Source organism: Helianthus annuus, chromosome 4 (assembly GCF_002127325.2).
Source record: "Helianthus annuus cultivar XRQ/B chromosome 4, HanXRQr2.0-SUNRISE, whole genome shotgun sequence".
Lineage (NCBI taxonomy): Eukaryota > Viridiplantae > Streptophyta > Magnoliopsida > Asterales > Asteraceae > Helianthus > Helianthus annuus.
In genome coordinates, this window is record NC_035436.2 from 67,735,987 (window position 1) to 67,758,153 (window position 22,167).

A 22,167-nucleotide genomic window follows, 5' to 3' on the forward strand; every position below is an offset into this window, starting at 1 on the left:
GACTAAATGCTCATTTTTCGTTTCTTGTGTGAATAGCCGCTTGGTTCTTACAACTCTAGAACTTGCCACGACGATTCATTCCCGGTTCTTACCAACTTAAACCCAAGTAAGTAAATGATGGAGGCATTAGGACTAACCATTTTTCTTTCTACACCATTATTTTTCATTTTTTTTACCACCTACCCAAAATCCCCCTAGTTAACCCCTTTGAGCCTAAACCTTTCATTTCATTACCCTAAACCCTTTTTACCCACCAAAAAAAAAAAAAAAAAAAAAAAAACCTTTTTATTTTTCACCCTTTATTTTAGTAACAAGCTCGGTTTTTCGCAAGCTCGTTCTTTTATGTGACTGAAAAAAAAAATGATGATGAAGTTAAAAACAAACAAAAGCTTGTTTAGAGAAATACTTCAAAATAAAAAGTCACTAAAAACAAAGTGTGTTACGAAAACCGACGCTTTTTACGCTTTTCGCCCTTTTACTGACCACTAACCCAACCACCTACCTTTAGCCCAAGTCTAACCCTTCACCCAAAAAGTCCTCTTGATATTTACAAAGGTATAAAAGTTAAAAAGCAGGAGGATTGATTGCTTGGCAAGCCTATGGAAGGAGTAAGTTCCATGCCGCTCTCGAGCGATTCACTAAATACACCTTCGGCCGAGTGTTGAGTGATTTATCCCGTGAGGTATGTGAACTTGTATATAAATGGAATTTTAAAAAGGCATGTTATGCCCAAATAAGTAATTTATCTTACGAAACGTTCTAGATAAATCATAACGAATAGGATTGTAAATAAATAAAAATAAAACCCAAAAAGATCTTGGATTCCCGACACTCTATGACAAGCCAAAAAACCTTCTCTTCTACCCATTCCATTTGGGAGTGTAAGCCACATTTAAAGAGTTTTGCTTGAGGACAAGCAAAAGTTCAAGTGTGGGGGTATTTGATGTGTGTAAAATGCAACATATAAATTACATCAATTAAGGCATAAAACTAACCCTTTTTAAGTACTAATGTTGGAAAAAGAGTGTTTTTGTCTTCCTTTTGTATTTTCAGGATGAAATGAGCTCAAATTCACAAAAGAAGCAAAAAGACAACTAATTCTAGCATAAATATAAGAAAAAGAATAAAAGTAGACTGCCCGAACCATCAACGGCATCCCCCAAAACAAAGAAGAGAAAACAGAAGTCTGAACACGCCCCGTGCTCAGCCAGCACGGGGCCGTGCCCAAGAAGCAGCAGAAAAGACAAACTTGTAGAAGCTTCTATTGCCCACCACGGGGCCGTGTCCAGTGAGCACGGGGGCGTGGTGAAAGTACAGCAGGCACATTAATTGTAATTGCGAATTACAATTAATGAAGAGAGATAGTGTCAGACGGGCATGGGGGCGTGTCCAGTGGACACGGGGCCGTGCCCAGCCTTCTGTTCAGCCTATAAATAGGAGTGCTTGGCTTCATTCCAATCCATCCCTTGGCACACCACCTCTCTCACACTTCATCCACCACCCACCACCACCATAACACCATCATCCACCACCATCATCCATTATCCATCGTAGAGTGTGTGAGTCGTCTCGGGATCCAAGATTGATAGTAAGAGTTCTTGACAATCAAGGCCATGTTTGCCTAAGTCTCTTACATTACTTGGTGAAGACAAGTGTTTAGTATAATACTTTTTATTTTTAATCTTTTGCACTTTTTATTTGGTTTTGTATTAATGACTTTAATAACTAGTTACTTATGTTGAAGGTGATCTTTCCTTATCGTTTGTCCGTGGTGTCTTGGCATTATTTTACTGTCTATATAAAATAAAAGATTTTCACCATTCATATCTCCACGGTCTATATGGAGGTATGTTGGCTACCTGGTCGGGGGTTAAGGGAACGGTTTGGTAAGGGTCTTGCCCTTGTTCAGCGTTTAGAGGTCCTGCTTGGGACCTGGGTCAAATTTAGTAGGATCTCCTTCAATGCCCATAGGTATTGGATGGCGGGGATCCAAACTCTTTGACCCCCTCATAAGTTAACTACTATTAATACTATAACCCGGCTATTTAGGACTGTATCCCTGCTGACTCAGACTACTTAGCCGAGGGTAACGTCACCGCCAAAAGTGGGGCCTACCATAATTTGCATTAATAACTTAATTCGTTATCTTCCAATAATCCAACCCTTTAGGATTGTATCCTTGCTGACTCAAACTACTGGGTTGAGGGTAACGTCGCCTTCAAAATAGGGGCCTACTACAATAACTAAGATAATCTCTTAAACAAGTGCAAAAGTGCGAAAATAATCAAAGGTTATACTAATACACGAGTCGGATCCAAGTGATTCATCTTGTCTATCTGTTTTTATTTTTATTTTATTTTTCAGCATTTAGTTAGTTTTTATTTTCTTAGTTTAAAAACATTTTTCTCACTTTTTGATTTGATTAGACGTTGAGGATAAACCGGTATTAAAAGCTCTTGTGTCCTTGGATGACCTCGGTATCTTACCAACACTATACTACGTTCACGATGGGTGCACTTGCCCATATGTGTGTTTAGTGTTAATGAATATCGTGTTTTATAAATTTATAACTTGGCTAAAGGTGTAAAAAGGGCTTAATTATATATTAAAAATATATTACACTACACACGCATCACTAACACAGGTCAAGCATTTGCTAACGTACTTTGCTATGATCGCTTTCATGTTAGGCCACCAGTACAAGGCCTTGAGTTCGTGATACATCTTGTCGGAACCGGGATGTATCGAATTGTGAGACTTGTGTGCTTCGTCCATCACGATTTCTTAGAGGTTTCCGTAAGATGGAACCCAAATGCGTTCCATGAAATAATAGATGCCGTCGTCTTTGAGTTCGAGCTACTTTTCCATGCCCCGCATGGACTCAGCTAGGAGGTTTTCCTCTTTCAACGCCTTAACCTGAGCGTTTCGGATTTGGTTAGGGAGGTTTGAATGAATAGTAAGTTGTAACGCACGAACACGCTTAGGTTTGGTTTCCTTTCGACTGAGGGCATCAACCACAACGTTTTCCTTGCCAGATGGTATTTTATTGCGCATTCGTAATTGTTTAGAAGTTCGACCCACCGGCATTGCCGCATGTTCAACTCCTTTTGATCCAGTATGTGCTGGTGACTCTTGTGATCGGTGTAAATCGTGCACTTGGTACCGTACAAGTAATGTCTCCAAATCTTGAGTGCAAAGACTACGACTCCCATCTCTAAATCATGTGTAGTGTAATTCTTCTCGTGAATTTTGAGTTGCCGAGAGGTGTAAGCAATGACTTTCTCGCGTTGCATCAACACGCAACCGAGTCCTTGAATAGACGCATCACAGTAGACAATAAAATCGCGAGTGCCATCAGGTAGTGAAAGAATAGGTGCACTGCAAAGTTTCTCCTTTAGCCTCTGAAACGCGGATTCCTGAACATCACTCCACTTATAAGTGATGCCCTTTTGGATGAGAGTTGTAAGGGGTTAAGCAATCTTCGAGAAACCCTCGATGAATCTTCGATAGTAACATGCCAAACCCAAGAATTGGCGGATTCAGTTGGAGTTTTAGGTGTAGGCCAGTTCTTGATAGAGTCAATCTTAGCTGGATCAACATGAATCCCAGCTTCGTTGACCACGTATCCGAGGAAATGGACTTCACGAAGCCAAAAGTCGCATTTCGAGAACTTGGCATAGAGTTGTTCGTTGCGTAGGAGTTCCAGAATAAGAGGTAAGTGTTGCTCGTGTTCTTCTCGATTCTTCGAGTACATCAAGATATCGTCGATGAATACGATTATGAATTTGTCAAGGTAAGGTTTGCATACTCGGTTATGAGATCCATGAAAACCGCAGGTGTGTTTGTTATTCCAAATGGCATCACAAGGAATTCGTAATGGCCGTAACAAGTTCTGAATGCTGTTTTTGAGATATCCTCATCTCGGACTCTCAGCTGGTGATAACCCAATCTTAGTTTGATCTTGGAATAGAAACTCGGCCCTTGTTGTTGGTCGAATAGGTCGTCGATACGGGGAAGTGGGTATCGGTTCTAGATAGTCACTTTATTCAGTTCGCGGTAATCGATGCACATACGAAAAGTGTCATCCTTCTTCTTGACAAAGAGTGTGGGGGCTCCCCAAGGGGACGAGCTATGACAGATAAAACCCTTATCTAATAGCTCCTGCAATTGCGTGGATAAATCTTCTGGTTCAGTTGGGGCTAGTCTGTAAGGTGCACGAGCTATAGGTGTCGCTCCAGGAGTTAGCTCGATTTGGAATTCGACTTGACGGTGAGGTGGGAGACCAAGTAATTCTTCAGGAAATACCTCGAGAAAGTCGCGGATGATAGGAATATATTCAGTCTTCTTTTCTTTTTCTTGGGTGACCGTGACAAGAGCTAGAATAGCGGCATGACCCTTTTGGTAAACACTTCTAGGACATTAAGAATGAGATGATGCCTACAACAGCACCACTCCTTTCGCCTTGAATGATAAGAGGTTCACCAATAGAACGAGGGATGCGGACCATTTTCTCTTGACAGAGTATCTCCGCTCGATGATGGGATAACCAATCCATCTCGATGACAACGTCGAAGCTTCCAAGAAAGATAGGAAAGAGATTGATGATGAAGATTTGACCGCATAGCACGAGTTTACAATCATTAATAACATGGGTGGCCTCGATGTTTCTACCGTTGGCTAATTCGACAACGTGTTTAGAGTTTAAAGGAGTTGGCGTGGACTTAAGCCTGTTACTTACACGTACGGATACATAACTAGCATCGGCTCCAGAATCAAAAAGTATGAAAACAAAATGATCATCAAGTAGGAACTTACCCGTTACAACGTTGGGATCATTCCTTGCTTCACCAGCGCCGATCACGAATGCCCTTCCCTTTGCACCATTGTTGCCGTTGTTGTTGTTGTTCTCGGTGCCTTTGTTGTTATTGTGGTTTTGATTTAGTTGAGGGCAATTTTTCCTGATATGCCCTTCAGCTCCGCACTGATAACATCCTCGATTGTTTCCTTGTTGCTGTTGTTGTAACACTCTAGGTTTTTCCCAAGTAACCTTCTTCTTGCATTAGCGTTTTGTGTACATATATTATTAAATGAGAAATTGTTAATTACTTTTATGCATTGTGTGATCCTCTTGTTGTTTTATGTGTTATTATATATATATGATTATGCGTATGTGAGAACCGAGACTGCAAGGTCTCGACTCGAGACCGCAAGGTCTCGACTCGAGACCACCTGGTCTCGAGTGACCCGAAACAGTTAGGCCACACACCCGTAAAGCCCACTCGGAAACCCTTTTGGGGTGCACCGCCTTTGGAAGGTTATAAAACCCCTACCCAAGCCGACATTTCCCTATTTTGGGCAACAATCATTCTCACACTTCCCCAAAAACATTCCTCATCCTCTCTCTCTCTCTCTCTCTAGAAAACCCTAACAACAATATCACCTCTTTTCCTCCTCTCGGGTTCGAACCGGCAGCCATTGGAGGTCTCGGATCAGCTCGCAAACACCGTTTGGAAGCTTCATTCTTCACTACTCTACACCTTTTGCCCACACTTGAATCGGTTAGTTGCTCCTTTCATTATGGTTGACTGTATGACAAAAGTGTGTGCGTGATGAATGATATACATGTTCTATGAGGATAGGTGAGCTAAAATGACTAGAGGATTATCATGACTAGCTTAATGTTAGATTATGTGATATAGAAATGGATGAGTGTTGATAATAGGATGTCATGCAAGACATGTTTCGGTATGAATATGTTTGAATAATCATGCTTGCAAAATAATGAAAACCCTAAGTGAAGAACTGTTTGAAGATGGAAGGAAATTTTGAAATGTGTTGTTTTGATCCATTTGTTAATAGTATTGAATGGTGGAAACATGTTAGTGCAATTTAATTGGTCAGTACATGAAAACATGTCTCTGAAATGTGATTGGATAGTACAAGTGTGAGGATTCTAGAATCAGCAGCATGCAGATTTCGAGTCGAGACCACCCCGCAGGTTGCCTTATCTGTGTTGCGACTCGAGATCATGTAGTCTCGACTCGAGACCAAGTAGCTCACACAAGCAAGGACTCGAGACCTCAGAGTCTCGACTCATGTATGCACCACTCGAGACCATCAACTTGCAACTCGAAACCTCTTTGTTTCGACTCGAGATCTCATGATCTCGGGTCGAGACCACCTAGTCTCGACTGGGCTGTTAGACAAAGTTATTGGGCCGCATTGTGTGATAACATGTGTTGGACTGTGTATACCTGCTACTGTTTAAACTGGACTTCGTGATACATGTTGTTGTTAACTGTTAGAATGAGGGAACAGGCCCAATAACGTATAGGATACTGGTGTGATATGTATGTTATGTGCTAGATATGTGTAGGTTATATGTGACTTATTTGTACCCAGAACCTGACTCATACTGGTAACCATATTAGGACGTGGTTGACCAGCTCACTTGACCAAGTAAACTATCTTCCGAGCAAACCGAGGTGAGTTCACACACTAAAAGCATGCGTCCCAGGGAGGGACACGAACAAACTGCCATCTTTGGAAAGAATACTTTCGAACTAGTATTTCCGGGGGAAAAATACGAATGGGTACTTTTAAATTACTATCTCCGGGGGAGATACGTTTGGATATTATTTATAAATAACAACTAGCAAAACTAAACGAATCTCTCATGAAAAGTCCCTGCTTACAATACCGATTAATCGCCGGGGGCGAACGGGTTATTAGTTGATAGTGCTATTAGGTTTGACAACCTCACACCGTGACCGGGGGGGTCGGGCGTGAACTAGTAGACCTTGCATCTTGGCCAATGATGATAGACATTGACTTGGGGCACAACAACTTTTCGTCAATAGTTTCGGTATCGCCAGTTTAGTAAGCTTTCAGATGGGGTAGCTCCCCATGACGTGATTATAAATGTCTTATCTAAACAACTTACGTTTCAAAAGTTAGAACTGGACAACTCGTGAACTCGCTAACATTATGTTGATACCCTACTGCATGCTTTGCAGGTACACAGTGACTCAGGAGCTTGCAGCTTAGGGATGTGTAGTGGTCGTCCAAACCCGTGTGTTGGGTTTCTTAAATAATTTAGAAACTGGAACTTTTGTTGAACTATTCTAGTGTGCTTCCGCTACTTACTTTGACTGCTACTTGAACTTAAAATCTTTTGAACTTTAACTATGGAGTTCACTAATCCTCATGGTCGGTTAACTTTACTATTATTAAAATTGCTTGTTCCGTATGATTGATGGATGGATCCTGGTCGATCGCACACCTCGCGGTAGTACTCCGCATGTGGATTTTGAGGGTGTGACAGTTGTTGCGGTCGTGGTTAGTTCGGCTCTGTCGGGTATGGGCTCCTGTTGTCCGTAGCCTCGTGCCCCAGCTTGTTGCATCGTTGACAGCGTTTCTTCTCACACTGCCCGTGATGATGTCGATTACACTTATTGCATTTGGGTTGGTTTCCTTGATAACCACCCTGGTTTTGGCTGGTGAGAGCTTGTTGGTGAGGACCCTTATTATTTTCGAACTTCCTTTGTTGTGCTATAGTTTATGTGGGGTTAGGGTCTTTGCCTTGGTTACCATCCCATTTGCGCTTGTTGTCACTAGGGGTATCAATAGTAGTAGTAGTATTGATGCATTTGGGCAGCTTGCCCTGTTCCATAGCTTGATCAGTGAGACGGTGTGCTAGACGGACGACTTGCTGGATCATGGGAAGATTAGCTGAAGTCACCAAACTTTGGATTTGGGGAACTAAGCCCTTGAGATAAAGCTCAATCCTCTTGTAAGTAGGCTGTGACATGTTGGGACATAGTGCAGCCAAACTGTTGGACCTTTTGGTGTACGCCTCGATTTCAGATCCAACCATCTTTAAATCGTAGTATTCCGTCTCGAGTTTATAGATGTCATCCCTGTGACAATATTCTTTCTTGATCAGATCCTTGAAGTCATTCCAAGGAGTGGCATTGGCATCTGCTAATCCGAGCATCTGAACCTGTGCATTCCACCAAGAAAGTGTGTTTCCCTCTAGGGTACTAGTAGCAAATTTCACCCAATTGTTAGCAGGGCATTCGCACATCATGAACACAGACTCGACCTTCTCGATCCAGTGAAGAAGGCTCACTGCTCCTTCGGAGCCGTTGAAGGAGTGCGGTTTGCAATACATAACAGTTTTGAAAGTACAAACACGAGGTTAAGTAAGTGTAGGTTGACCTATCACGTAAAACAAAACGAACAAGATTAAGAGTGATAAGACATCACGAGACAGGATCTAATCATCCTAGAACGGTAGGTTTACCTCCGGGGTGGGCTGCCAAACCCTCATCCACCCAGGCGTTTATCAGGTCCATCAGCTGGTCCTGAGTCATGTTAACGTTGCCTCTTCCGCGTCCGCTCATTTTCTTCACATCCAGAAAACACAGAGTGAAATAGAGGGAAGTTTGGCTATTGCACACAAGTACGTATTATATAGCTAACGTTTTATACACTAAGCATATCATTACGTATATCATCAAATATGCACCAAGTAAATAACAAGTAAACCATGCACGAGCCATGTAGTCTAAAACGTTGAGCCTTGCACTTGGAGTGTAGTATCGTTGCGAGTTGCTTAGTATAGAACAAGTTATAGTATAATTTTTCTTAAAAAGACTTTTCTTTTAAAACTGAGTTCACTATAACCAATGGCTCTGATACCAATCTGTCACACCCTCATTTTCCACCAGCGGAGTATCACCGCGAGGCATATGACTGACCCGGATCAAACCACCAATCATATTGAACAATATAATAGTAAAACAATTTTCAACATAGCCAACGATTAGTGACTAAAGTCCAAAGTTCATAAGTTCAAAAGAAATAATTAAAGTTAAAAGTGGAATCATAAGTTTAATAGTTCAACCAATAGTTTAAAAGTTCATAAATATTATTAAGAAACCCAACATGGGTCAATGCAACCACTACACTCCCTGCTGCAAGCTCCCGAGCTATCACTGAGTACCTGCAAAGCATGCAGTAGGGTGTCAACATAAAGTTGGCGAGTTCACAGTTTATCCAGTTTTAAATTACAAAACTTGTGTTGTTAAATTACTCATTTATATCATGCCATGGGGAGCTACCCCATATGTAAGCAACTAAACTCCGTAATACCGAACACTTGCGACTTCTTGAATCGTTGTTGCCCCGTTTGTCAATGTCTATCATCATTGACAGTTTGCCAAGGCCTATTAGTTCATGCCCGTCCTCAAAAGGCACGGTGTGAGGTTAGTGAAACCTAAATAGTGCTATCAACTAATATCCCATTCACCAGGCCCCGACGATTAATCGGTATAGAAGGTGGGGATTTTGTGATAGAGTTTCGTTTAGTACGCTAGTTCATGAAATATAAATAGCATTTAACAGTATTCCAAACCAAGAATACTAGGCAATCCTAAACCAGGAAAGTATTGTTCGTTCTGTTCCCAACCACCGGGAATACATGCTTTTAGTAAAGTGTTTGAACTCACCTTTGTTTTGCTCGACATGTTATTTACTTGTTCCTAGAGTTTGGTCAACCACATCCTATTATGGTTACCAATAACATATTAGGTCCGCATACAAGTAGTCCACGTATACTTACACGTGTTTAGCATATAGCACATAAGTCACACATCATGTAGCATATAGGCAGCATGCGGGCCATATATGAAGTTTGTAATAAGGTCCAATGTTAAGCAGTAACGTCACAGTCCATCATACATATACTTAAGTGTGCGGCCCAATTAACATATATTCCAATGTACTAGTGTGCGGTCCAACAATTAGTTAGCCCAGCACATGAATGTGCGGCCCAATGAATCATACGATGCAATATGTGAATGTGCGGCCCAATAATGAGTGTGCGGCCCACCAGCAAGTGTGCGGCCAATTGTTGGTGTGTGGTCATGCATAAATCGTTTGTACTTTGTGCAATAGACACTTGTACAATGAGTGTGCAGTCTCATGAGTGTGCGGTTGAGCATGATTTAGTTGTATAAGGAGCAATCAAGAGTGTACATTTTAGGGGTGTGCGGCACACGTGGCACTGTCAGTGTGCGGCATCTTTACCCAAACAATAACCATTTTTGTTTTATATGATTTAATCGATCAAAAATACAGATTTTCATGAATTCTAGCTCATGTTTTGTCAATCATTTTATCAAATATCAAAACAGCCCTATTTATCTATAATTAAACAAATCTACTCTTTTAACAGTCATCTTTATTTCACAACATCATCCCCACACAACACCCCTAGACAAGCATCAGCAAATCTGCCTTAGCAATCATTAAACATCCATCATTATCATATCAAGAAAAGGTCCCTATTTCATGAATAATAATCATCAAAACACCTTTTTGTATCTAACACCCTTTTAATTCTACAAATTCTGTTTGTGCATTTTATTCAACCAAGATAATGTTGGTTTTTGTTTCTAACATGAACACTAGATCATTATCAAGCATATTAGCATCAAGCATGAAATCAAATTTACGAATTTCATATCAATCTATCAACATACTATCCTTAAACAACATCGAATAATTCTAGTATATTATTTTAATCATGTCATACAAGCAAGTTATCAAACTAATACCAACAATATCATGCATAACACTAACTGGGAACTGGAGATGGAAATGATTGTGCGGGATTTAGAAGAAGGAAAAGAGATAAAACTTCTCAAGAGAAGAAGAAGGTTGCCGTGGACTTTGGGGAAGGTGATGCCGCCATCAAACACCAAAAAGGAAGGAGAATGTTTTTAGGGTTTTTCAAAAGGAGGAGAATGTTGGTGAAAAGTTGTCACAATGATTGCCCAAAACATTCCCTAAAGTTGGCTGCACATGGGTATCTATACAACCCAATAGATACCGCACACATGAGTGTGTGCGCCCCAAATGAGTGTGCGGCTCCTCTAGAGTTAGTTGTGGGTTTGTGGGTTTGTGGGCTTGTGATTTTGCCTGAATTTGTGTGTGTATGTGGGTCGCATAGGGTGTGTGGGTATTTGTTAGTATGCCGTGGCCCAAGACAGTTGAGGTGTGCGGCCACACCTTTGGTCGCACACTATTGTTCAAGTGTTATGGGTGGAAACAATCTTAATTGTAACACCTCATATGTGAAGTGTGACACTTTGATTTGTTTGTGGGAATGATAATACACTATAAGTGTGCAGTCATCATAGTTCTAATAATAAGAATTAATTTCATACATTAACACATCTTATAATATTCACACATTTGCATAACAATCAAATATATTAAGTCACGTTTACTCGTATCACACAGTTACAACGTATAGTGGAATGTGAAGGGAAAATCCGAATTGTCACATAGTTTGTATTCCATTAACACTTACAAGAATCTTGTAGACAGTTATATAATGTTTAGTAGGGGATGAGAATTATTTTTCCAAATACTCGCACCTGTATCTATATAGTATCGATACTCGTATCAATTTTGACTATTTGATACATGTATTAGTACCAAGTTTTTAAGATTGCGGTGTTCAGTACTTTTGGTATCAGTGTAAGTATATTTTCAATATAAAGGGTATTAAACTGAATTTGATATCATGATTTATTTTCGTATTGTGGTATTATGGTGTCTTGAATACAGGTACACGTACCGACTAAGCCTATTTGGTACTCGCACGGGTACTCATACCAAGATCAATAGAGTGCTCGAAAGATAAAAAACAAAAGAGGAAGCGAGTATCGTACCAATACCCATACTAGGACCGTACAACCATCCCAATATATTCGGTACCTAGTTTTGCTTAAGTTTGGTAGCAGTGTTTTCGGTACGGGTATAAATACAATACGCACATACTAAAGGAGAAAAGAATAATCACTTGAAGGTTACAAAGATATTAATAACAGAATCTATCTACTATAATAAAAGAAACTAACTTTTGGGCATGTGTCATTCATTGAAAGCATCCTCAAATATATACTTATCTTATATTAACTAAATAAATAAATAATTAATATCAAATCTTATCATACTTTAATAAAATATTATCCTCAAATCTAAATTGTTAATTTTATTTATTTTTAAAACAAATACCTCTCTTTCCTACTTATCTTATATTAAATATATAAATAATAAATTAATATTAAATGTTATCCTAGTTTATTAAAAATATAACTTTTTTTATTATTTGGTATAAAAAATTATATTTATTCAACTCGTGTAAAACGCGGGGATTTTTTAAACTTTAACTTTTGTTATTTACTATACAAAGTTACATTTATATAATCCTTGTAATACACGAAGTTTTTAAAGATATAATTTTTTTTATTATTTGCTATGTAAAATTAAATTTATTCAACACGTGTAATAAACGGGGTTTTTAAGGATATAATTTTGTTTATTATTTGGTAGATTTTTCAACCCGACTATACACGGGTTTTATAAAGATACGAGTTTTTAGTATTTAATATACAAAACTACATTTATTTAATCTGTGTAATACACATGGTTTTTAAATATATAACTTTTTTTAGATCTATTCAACACGTGTAATATACGGGGTATTTAAGGATATAATTTTTTTTATCATTTGGTAGATTTATTCAACCCGATTATACACGGGTTTTTTAAAAATACAACGTTTTTAGTATTTAGTATACAAAATTACATTTATTTAATTTGTGTAATACACATGGTTTTTAAATATATAACTTTATTATTATTTGATATATAAAATTACATTTTTAACCCGTACAATATGCGAGTTTCATAAAGATATAACTTTTTTATTATTTAATATATAAAGTTACATTTATTTAACCCGTGTAATAAACGGGGTTCTAACCTAGTTATACTAGGTCACTTTTGTAGTCTAACGTATTGATCTCTAATGTGGCTCCTGGTATACTATCTTTAAAATTTACCCCGTTGACAATGAACCAAAAACAACAAATTCAAATCATATACAAATTTTTTTAATTGATTATGAAAGACTCATCATGTAGGAAAACATAACTATTTGAGACATAAATCATTCATTAAAAATTGTTACTATTATTAATATTAATTAATCTAATAATAGTTATAACTAAAACCCCCTCTTCTATGTTACTACGTATACATACACACACAATTACACACGGATGCATACATAGTTAATACACTGAAGCTGCATAATGAAGTGATAATAACACACCACCAAACATCAACACAAACCATCATCTATGATTAATCCTCTTCACCAATTCACTCACCTAAAACTCTTTCAATTTTATCCTCACCCATCACCCCTTTTCACACACACCCCTAACCCACCCTCCACCACCACCACCACCACCACCATGGCAATAACCCACCGGAAACTCCTCCACCAACAAGATCCCACCCAAAACTCAACATGTTCCGATTGCGGCCCAACATGCCGCTACAAATGCAGCTACCCCGAATTCTACTGGCCGCCACAGCCGCAACCAATACCGCCACACACCACCACCACCACGACCCATATATCACCATATGTCATAATAATAGTAACCTTACTAGCCAGTGCATTCCTCTTCTTCAGCTACTACCTCATCATGGTAAGATGCTCAACCCGTTTTCGACGTGCCCCATCGACACCAATCTCCAACCAAGACAACAACTTCTCCAACCAAGACCGCGGGTTAGAGCTTGATCATCCCATCTGGTACATCAACACCATTGGCCTCCAACCATCAGTGATCAACTCGATCACCGTCTTCAAGTACAAAAAACTCGATAACTTAATCGATTGCACCGATTGCTCTGTTTGCTTAAGTGAGTTTCAAGATAATGAGACTTTACGATTGCTACCAAAATGTAACCACGCTTTCCATATTCCTTGCATTGATACGTGGTTAAATTCACACACAAATTGCCCGCTTTGTCGTGCTGGCATTTTGTCGAACACCTTGTCTGCAGCTTTGAGTTCGAACGATCACAATGATTTTTCTACAACGGATGGATTAATTGGTTCAAATTTGCATACCCAGGTGGGGAATTTGGAGGATGATGGTGGATCGAGTGGGATTATTTTTCCAAATATTGAGAATTGTGATGAAAATGATGATTCGAAAACAGAGTATGAGTCTGTTTTGGGGGCTAGAAGGTCGGTTTCAATGGATTCTGTTGCGATTGGAGATGTTATTGTTGAGGTTTCCGGTGATTAAACGGTGGATATTGTGATTTCAGATCGTGGAGAAATTTGAAGAGTAGACTGTAGTTATATGGGTTTTGTTTGAAGTTTAGAGATGTGAGTTCTTTTTTTTTTTTAATCAAGATCATGCACTGAAAATATTGTGTGTGTTTGGCCGTAATATGAATGTATATTTTATTTTGGAGTTAATTACTCTTTTCGTACCTGTGTTTATCAAAAATCACTATTTTAAGCCATTAGTTTAAAATTTCGATTTCAGTCTTCATGGTTTCACTTTCGTAACCATTTCAGTCCCTGTGGTTTCACTTTCATAACCATTTCAATCCATTTATTCTGTTAGTACAGGGACTGAAATGGTTACGAGGTGGACTGAAATGGTTACGAAATTGAAACCACAATAACTGAAATCGCAATTTTTAAACTAATGGACTGAAATAGTGATTTTTGACAAACCATAGGGACGAAAATAGTAATTTACTCTTTTATTTTTGAAACAAATTGCCGGTCACTTTTAAAGGTAAGTTTGAGTAAACTGTCATTTTGGTCCCTGAGGTTTGGGCAGTTTTGCCACTTTAGTCTAAATCTCAAACCTTTTGCATCTGGGTACTTGTGGTTTCATTTTTTTTTTTTTTTTACCATTTTGGTCCAAAAGCAAAGTCAGCTCAGATTTCTAAAAAAAAACCATCGTTTTTTGTCCTTTTCCTCAGGGGCAAAATGGTCATTTTGAGCATTAATATATATATATATATATATATATATATATATATATATATATATCTCTTCCTATATAATAAAGGAAAAGTTTAACAAGACACGTGTCAGCATTACAAGCCCCCCTCCTTCTTCCCACGTGTCGTCTTCCCGTTTTTTTTCTTTAACCCCTAAATACTTATTTGACCGAAGATAATACGTCGCTTTCTCTCTTTCCTGCAGGTCGATACATCACACGCACTCATAACCTTCTTTTCCTTTCCTTTTCTACTCTTCTTCTTCTTCCTTCTATTCTTCAACCTTCTGTATGTATTCCACTTCCAGCTAGGTTTCAAAAAAACCCAAAAGATCCATTATGTATCTCACTTTTTCTCTGAGGTATGTATCACATAGTCCCATCTTTGCATAAAACGCCAATTCCCTTTCAAGAAACACAAATCTCACACAAGAAACACAATCTGACGGTGTAGATTAGCTTTCACACGGATCGACCTTCGAATTTGGGTTCATCTTTGCATATTAATCTTGTGATGGAGTCTATAAAGCCCTACTACATCATACTCTCTCTTCTACTGGATCTGGTTTTGTTTTTCTGGTAAGTTCTTGTATTTTTTGTATTTTATATAGATGTTTAATTTTAAATTTTATTTTCTGTAATTTATCAAGTTAATTATTGAAGTTTATTTACAGGTTGTTGTTTAGTGAAGGAAGTTTTTCTATTTTTTTTTTCACGAAATCAGGTTCGTCAATTTCACCTTTCACCTAATTTTTGGTTGAATTTGAATGTTTGTTTCACATATTAGGGCAAAATTAGCATAATAGGATTTTGGTTGAATTTTTAGTATAATATGTGTATTTTTTGAATTTTCGTTGAATTTGAATGTTTGTTTCGGTTATTAAGGTAAATTTAGCATAATATGATTTTGGTTGAACTTTGGTTGAATATCAATGTTTTGTTTCAGTTATTGTAGTTTTACTTTCATAACCATTTCAATCCATTTATTCTGTTAGTACAGGGACTGAAATGGTTACGAGGTGGACTGAAATGGTTACGAAATTGAAACCACAAGAACTGAAATCGCAATTTTTAAACTAATGGACTGAAATAGTGATTTTTGACAAACCACAGGGACGAAAATAGTAATTTACTCTTTTATTTTTGAAACAAATTGCCGGTCACTTTTAAAGGTAAGTTTGAGTAAACTGTCATTTTGGTCACTGAGGTTTGGGCAGTTTTGCCACTTTAGTCTAAATCTCAAACCTTTTGCATCTGGGTCCTTGTGGTTTCATTTTTTTTTTTACCATTTTGGTCCAAAAGCAAAGTCAGCTCAGATTTCTAAAAAAACCCTTGTTTTTTGTCCTTTTCCTCAAGGGCAAAATGGTCATTTTAAGCATTAATATATATATATATATATATATATATATATATATATATATCTTCCTATATAATAAAGGAAAAGTTTAACAAGACACGTGTCAGCATTACAAGCCCCCCTCCTTCTTCCCACGTGTCGTCTTCCCGTTTTTTTTTTCTTTAACCCCTAAATACTTATTTGACCGAAGATAATACGTCGCTTTCTCTCTTTCCTGCAGGTCGATACATCACACGCGCTCATAACCTTCTTTTCCTTTCCTTTTCTACTCTTCTTCTTCCTTCTATTCTTCAACCTTCTGTATGTATTCCACTTCCAGCTAGGTTTCAAAAAAACCCAAAAGATCCATTATGTATCTCACTTTTTCTCTGAGGTATGTATCACACAGTCCCATCTTTGCATAAAACGCCAATTCCCTTTCAAGAAACACAAATCTCACACAAGAAATACAGATCCTACGGTTGTCCCTGGTTTTTAAACATAATCTGACGGTGTAGATTAGCTTTCACACGGATCGACCTTCGAATTTGGGTTCATCTTTGCATATTAATCTTGTGATAGAGTCTATAAAGCCCTACTACATCATACTCTCTCTTCTACTGGATCTGGTTTTGTTTTTCTGGTAAGTTCTTGTATTTTTTGTATTTTATATAGATGTTTAATTTTAAATTTTATTTTCTGTAATTTATCAAGTTAATTATTGAAGTTTATTTACAGGTTGTTGTTTAGTGAAGGAAGTTTTTCTGTTTTTTTTCACGAAATCAGGTTCGTCAATTTCACCTTTCACCTAATTTTTGGTTGAATTTGAATGTTTGTTTCACATATTAGGGCAAAATTAGCATAATAGGATTTTGGTTGAATTTTTAGTATAATATGTGTATTTTTTGAATTTTCGTTGAATTTGAATGTTTGTTTCGGTTATTAGGGTAAATTTAGGCATTTAGCATAATATGATTTTGGTTGAACTTTGGTTGAATATCAATGTTTTGTTCCAGTTATTGTGGTTTCACTTTCATAACCATTTCAATCCATTTATTCTGTTAGTACAGGGACTGAAATGGTTACGAGGTGGACTGAAATGGTTACGAAATTGAAACCACAAGAACTGAAATCGCAATTTTTAAACTAATGGACTGAAATAGTGATTTTTGACAAACCACAGGGACGAAAATAGTAATTTACTCTTTTATTTTTGAAACAAATTGCCGGTCACTTTTAAAGGTAAGTTTGAGTAAACTGTCATTTTGGTCCCTGAGGTTTGGGTAGTTTTGCCACTTTAGTCTAAATCTCAAACCTTTTGCATCTGGGTCCTTGTGGTTTCATTTTTTTTTTACCATTTTGGTCCAAAAGCAAAGTCAGCTCAGATTTCTAAAAAAACCATCGTTTTTTGTCCTTTTCCTCAGGGGCAAAATGGTCATTTTAAGCATTAATATATATATATATATATATATATATATCTTCCTATATAATAAAGGAAAAGTTTAACAAGACACGTGTCAGCATTACAAGCCCCCCTCCTTCTTCCCACGTGTCGTCTTCCCGTTTTTTTCTTTAACCCCTAAATACTTATTTGACCGGAGATAATACGTCGCTTTCTCTCTTTCCTGCAGGTCGATACATCACACGCGCTCATAACCTTCTTTTCCTTTCCTTTTCTACTCTTCTTCTTCTTCCTTCTATTCTTCAACCTTCTGTATGTATTCCACTTCCAGCTAGGTTTCAAAAAAACCCAAAAGATCCATTATGTATCTCACTTTTTCTCTGAGGTATGTATCACATAGTCCCATCTTTGCATAAAACGCCAATTCCCTTTCAAGAAACACAAATCTCACACAAGAAACACAATCTGACGGTGTAGATTAGCTTTCACACGGATCGACCTTCGAATTTGGGTTCATCTTTGCATATTAATCTTGTGATGGAGTCTATAAAGCCCTACTACATCATACTCTCTCTTCTACTGGATCTGGTTTTGTTTTTCTGGTAAGTTCTTGTATTTTTTGTATTTTATATAGATGTTTAATTTTAAATTTTATTTTCTGTAATTTATCAAGTTAATTATTGAAGTTTATTTACAGGTTGTTGTTTAGTGAAGGAAGTTTTTCTGTTTTTTTTTTTCACGAAATCAGGTTCGTCAATTTCACCTTTCACCTAATTTTTGGTTGAATTTGAATGTTTGTTTCACATATTAGGGCAAAATTAGCATAATAGGATTTTGGTTGAATTTTTAGTATAATATGTGTATTTTTTGAATTTTCGTTGAATTTGAATGTTTGTTTCGGTTATTAAGGTAAATTTAGCATAATATGATTTTGGTTGAACTTTGGTTGAATATCAATGTTTTGTTTCAGTTATTGTGGTTTCACTTTCATAACCATTTCAATCCATTTATTCTGTTAGTACAGGGACTGAAATGGTTACGAGGTGGACTGAAATGGTTACGAAATAGAAACCACAAGAACTGAAATCGCAATTTTTAAACTAATGGACTGAAATAGTGATTTTTGACAAACCACAGGGACGAAAATAGTAATTTACTCTTTTATTTTTGAAACAAATTGCCGGTCACTTTTAAAGGTAAGTTTGAGTAAACTGTCATTTTGGTCCCTGAGGTTTGGGCAGTTTTGCCACTTTAGTCTAAATCTCAAACCTTTTGCATCTGGGTCCTTGTGGTTTCATTTTTTTTTTTTACCATTTTGGTCCAAAAGCAAAGTCAGCTCAGATTTCTAAAAAAAAACCCTTGTTTTTTGTCCTTTTCCTCAAGGGCAAAATGGTCATTTTAAGCATTAATATATATATATATATATATATATATATATATATATATATATATATCTTCCTATATAATAAAGGAAAAGTTTAACAAGACACGTGTCAGCATTACAAGCCCCCCTCCTTCTTCCCACGTGTCGTCTTCCCGTTTTTTTTTTCTTTAACCCCTAAATACTTATTTGACCGAAGATAATACGTCGCTTTCTCTCTTTCCTGCAGGTCGATACATCACACGCGCTCATAACCTTCTTTTCCTTTCCTTTTCTACTCTTCTTCTTCCTTCTATTCTTCAACCTTCTGTATGTATTCCACTTCCAGCTAGGTTTCAAAAAAACCCAAAAGATCCATTATGTATCTCACTTTTTCTCTGAGGTATGTATCACACAGTCCCATCTTTGCATAAAACGCCAATTCCCTTTCAAGAAACACAAATCTCACACAAGAAATACAGATCCTACGGTTGTCCCTGGTTTTTAAACATAATCTGACGGTGTAGATTAGCTTTCACACGGATCGACCTTCGAATTTGGGTTCATCTTTGCATATTAATCTTGTGATAGAGTCTATAAAGCCCTACTACATCATACTCTCTCTTCTACTGGATCTGGTTTTGTTTTTCTGGTAAGTTCTTGTATTTTTTGTATTTTATATAGATGTTTAATTTTAAATTTTATTTTCTGTAATTTATCAAGTTAATTATTGAAGTTTATTTACAGGTTGTTGTTTAGTGAAGGAAGTTTTTCTGTTTTTTTTTCACGAAATCAGGTTCGTCAATTTCACCTTTCACCTAATTTTTGGTTGAATTTGAATGTTTGTTTCACATATTAGGGCAAAATTAGCATAATAGGATTTTGGTTGAATTTTTAGTATAATATGTGTATTTTTTGAATTTTCGTTGAATTTGAATGTTTGTTTCGGTTATTAGGGTAAATTTAGGCATTTAGCATAATATGATTTTGGTTGAACTTTGGTTGAATATCAATGTTTTGTTCCAGTTATTGTGGTTTCACTTTCATAACCATTTCAATCCATTTATTCTGTTAGTACAGGGACTGAAATGGTTACGAGGTGGACTGAAATGGTTACGAAATTGAAACCACAAGAACTGAAATCGCAATTTTTAAACTAATGGACTGAAATAGTGATTTTTGACAAACCACAGGGACGAAAATAGTAATTTACTCTTTTATTTTTGAAACAAATTGCCGGTCACTTTTAAAGGTAAGTTTGAGTAAACTGTCATTTTGGTCCCTGAGGTTTGGGTAGTTTTGCCACTTTAGTCTAAATCTCAAACCTTTTGCATCTGGGTCCTTGTGGTTTCATTTTTTTTTACCATTTTGGTCCAAAAGCAAAGTCAGCTCAGATTTCTAAAAAAACCATCGTTTTTTGTCCTTTTCCTCAGGGGCAAAATGGTCATTTTAAGCATTAATATATATATATATATATATATATATATATATATATATATATATATATATATCTTCCTATATAATAAAGGAAAAGTTTAACAAGACACGTGTCAGCATTACAAGCCCCCCTCCTCCTTCCCACGTGTCGTCTTCCCGTTTTTTTCTTTAACCCCTAAATACTTATTTGACCGGAGATAATACGTCGCTTTCTCTCTTTCCTGCAGGTCGATACATCACACGTGCTCATAACCTTCTTTTCCTTTCCTTTTCTACTCTTCTTCTTCTTCCTTCTATTCTTCAACCTTCTGTATGTATTCCACTTCCAGCTAGGTTTCAAAAAAACCCAAAAGATCCATTATGTATCTCACTTTTTCTCTGAGGTATGTATCACACAGTCCCATCTTTGCATAAAACGCCAATTCCCTTTCAAGAAACACAAATCTCACACAAGAAACACAGATCCTACGGTTGTCCCTGGTTTTTAAACATAATCTGACGGTGTAGATTAACTTTCACACGGATCGACCTTCGAATTTGGGTTCATCTTTGCATATTAATCTTGTGATGGAGTCTATAAAGCCCTACTACATCATACTCTCTCTTCTACTGGATCTGGTTTTGTTTTTCTGGTAAGTTCTTGTATTTTTTGTATTTTATATAGATGTTTAATTTTAAATTTTATTTTCTGTAATTTATCAAGTTAATTATTGAAGTTTATTTACAGGTTGTTGTTTAGTGAAGGAAGTTTTTCTGTTTTTTTTTCACGAAATCAGGTTCGTCAATTTCACCCTTCACCTAATTTTTGGTTGAATTTGAATGTTTGTTTCAGATATTAGGGCAAAATTAGCATAATAGGATTTTGGTTGATTTTTTGGTATAATATGTGTATTTTTTGAATTTTCGTTGAATTTGAATGTTTGTTTCAGTTATTAGGGTAAATTTAGCATAATATTATTTTGGTTGAACTTTGGTTGAATATCAATGTTTTGTTCCAGTTATTGTTTTATGAATCAGTTAATATTCCCCAAAGAACACTAAAACATGGATGCTATGAACAAAAGATCTGTATGGATGCAAGAACATTAGATCTGTATGTATGAATCTGTTTCATAATATGATTTCAGATCTGTATGTATCTTCAATTTGTTTCTAGAACATGGATGCTACGAACAAAAGATCTGTATGGATACTCTTCGCAATCGTTTCTAGAACCTCCTCCAACTCACCTAAAAACATGATTTCTTTCGAACCGATCAAGTAGACAGCACCGTGAGCTTGCACGCGACATTGCGTTGCCTTTTGTGAAATTATCAATTCTTGATAATGATGATAACCTTACTAATAGGACGTATACAAAGAAGTTTTTACTTGTAATTTGTATTGGTATTTCTCTATGTATTTTGTTTTGTTATCAAAAGCATAGTTTTGATATATTATTGTCTCATAGCATAACACATATTACTACAATCGATTAATGTTTCATAGTATAACACATAAACGATTACAAGCTAAACATACGTATAATAATTAGACAAAAATGAAGTGGTACCAAAATTCGTCATATATTATAGGCAACACCATGGTAAAACTAAATTAATTCATTTTATAGATATTATAGGAAACATCAGGTGAAACATCTTTTAGTGAGTCCTTGAACCTTGCAGAGAAAAGAAAATGGGAAGAATCTGCAACATCTTCAAAGAGACCAAAGATAGTGCAAGTAAAGGAT

General features: G+C 36.8%; 2 protein-coding genes and 3 long non-coding RNA genes across 5 annotated transcripts; 4 read left to right on the top strand and 1 right to left on the bottom strand.

The window, feature by feature from the left end:
• Positions 1 to 7,558: 7,558 nt before the first annotated feature.
• Positions 7,559 to 8,173, bottom strand: LOC110924941. Its single transcript, XM_022168912.1, has one exon. The coding sequence runs from the start codon at positions 8,171 to 8,173 to the stop codon at positions 7,559 to 7,561; it is 615 nt and encodes a 204-aa protein (XP_022024604.1).
• Positions 8,174 to 13,202: 5,029 nt separating this feature from the next.
• On the top strand, positions 13,203 to 14,376 carry LOC110924989 (RING-H2 finger protein ATL54). The gene has a single exon (XM_022168962.2). The coding sequence runs from the start codon at positions 13,221 to 13,223 to the stop codon at positions 14,184 to 14,186; it is 966 nt and encodes a 321-aa protein (XP_022024654.1). The 5' UTR covers positions 13,203 to 13,220; the 3' UTR covers positions 14,187 to 14,376.
• Positions 14,377 to 15,111: 735 nt separating this feature from the next.
• LOC110926077 lies at positions 15,112 to 15,599 on the top strand. Its single transcript, XR_002584964.2, has 3 exons — positions 15,112 to 15,262; positions 15,355 to 15,479; positions 15,575 to 15,599. It is a non-coding gene; the product is annotated as an uncharacterized LOC110926077 (long non-coding RNA).
• Positions 15,600 to 17,866: 2,267 nt separating this feature from the next.
• LOC110925856 lies at positions 17,867 to 18,534 on the top strand. Its single transcript, XR_002584792.2, has 3 exons — positions 17,867 to 18,023; positions 18,116 to 18,240; positions 18,336 to 18,534. It is a non-coding gene; the product is annotated as an uncharacterized LOC110925856 (long non-coding RNA).
• Positions 18,535 to 19,203: 669 nt separating this feature from the next.
• LOC110925802 lies at positions 19,204 to 20,331 on the top strand. The gene is made up of 3 exons (XR_002584744.2): positions 19,204 to 19,401; positions 19,526 to 19,650; positions 19,746 to 20,331. It is a non-coding gene; the product is annotated as an uncharacterized LOC110925802 (long non-coding RNA).
• The last annotated feature ends 1,836 nt before the right edge of the window (positions 20,332 to 22,167 follow it).

Coding starts and splice junctions, on each gene's coding strand:
- LOC110924941 (XM_022168912.1), bottom strand. CDS start 8,173: ATGTATTGCAAACCGCACTCCTTCAACGGCTCCGAAGGAGCAGTGAGC.
- LOC110924989 (XM_022168962.2), top strand. CDS start 13,221: ATGATTAATCCTCTTCACCAATTCACTCACCTAAAACTCTTTCAATTT.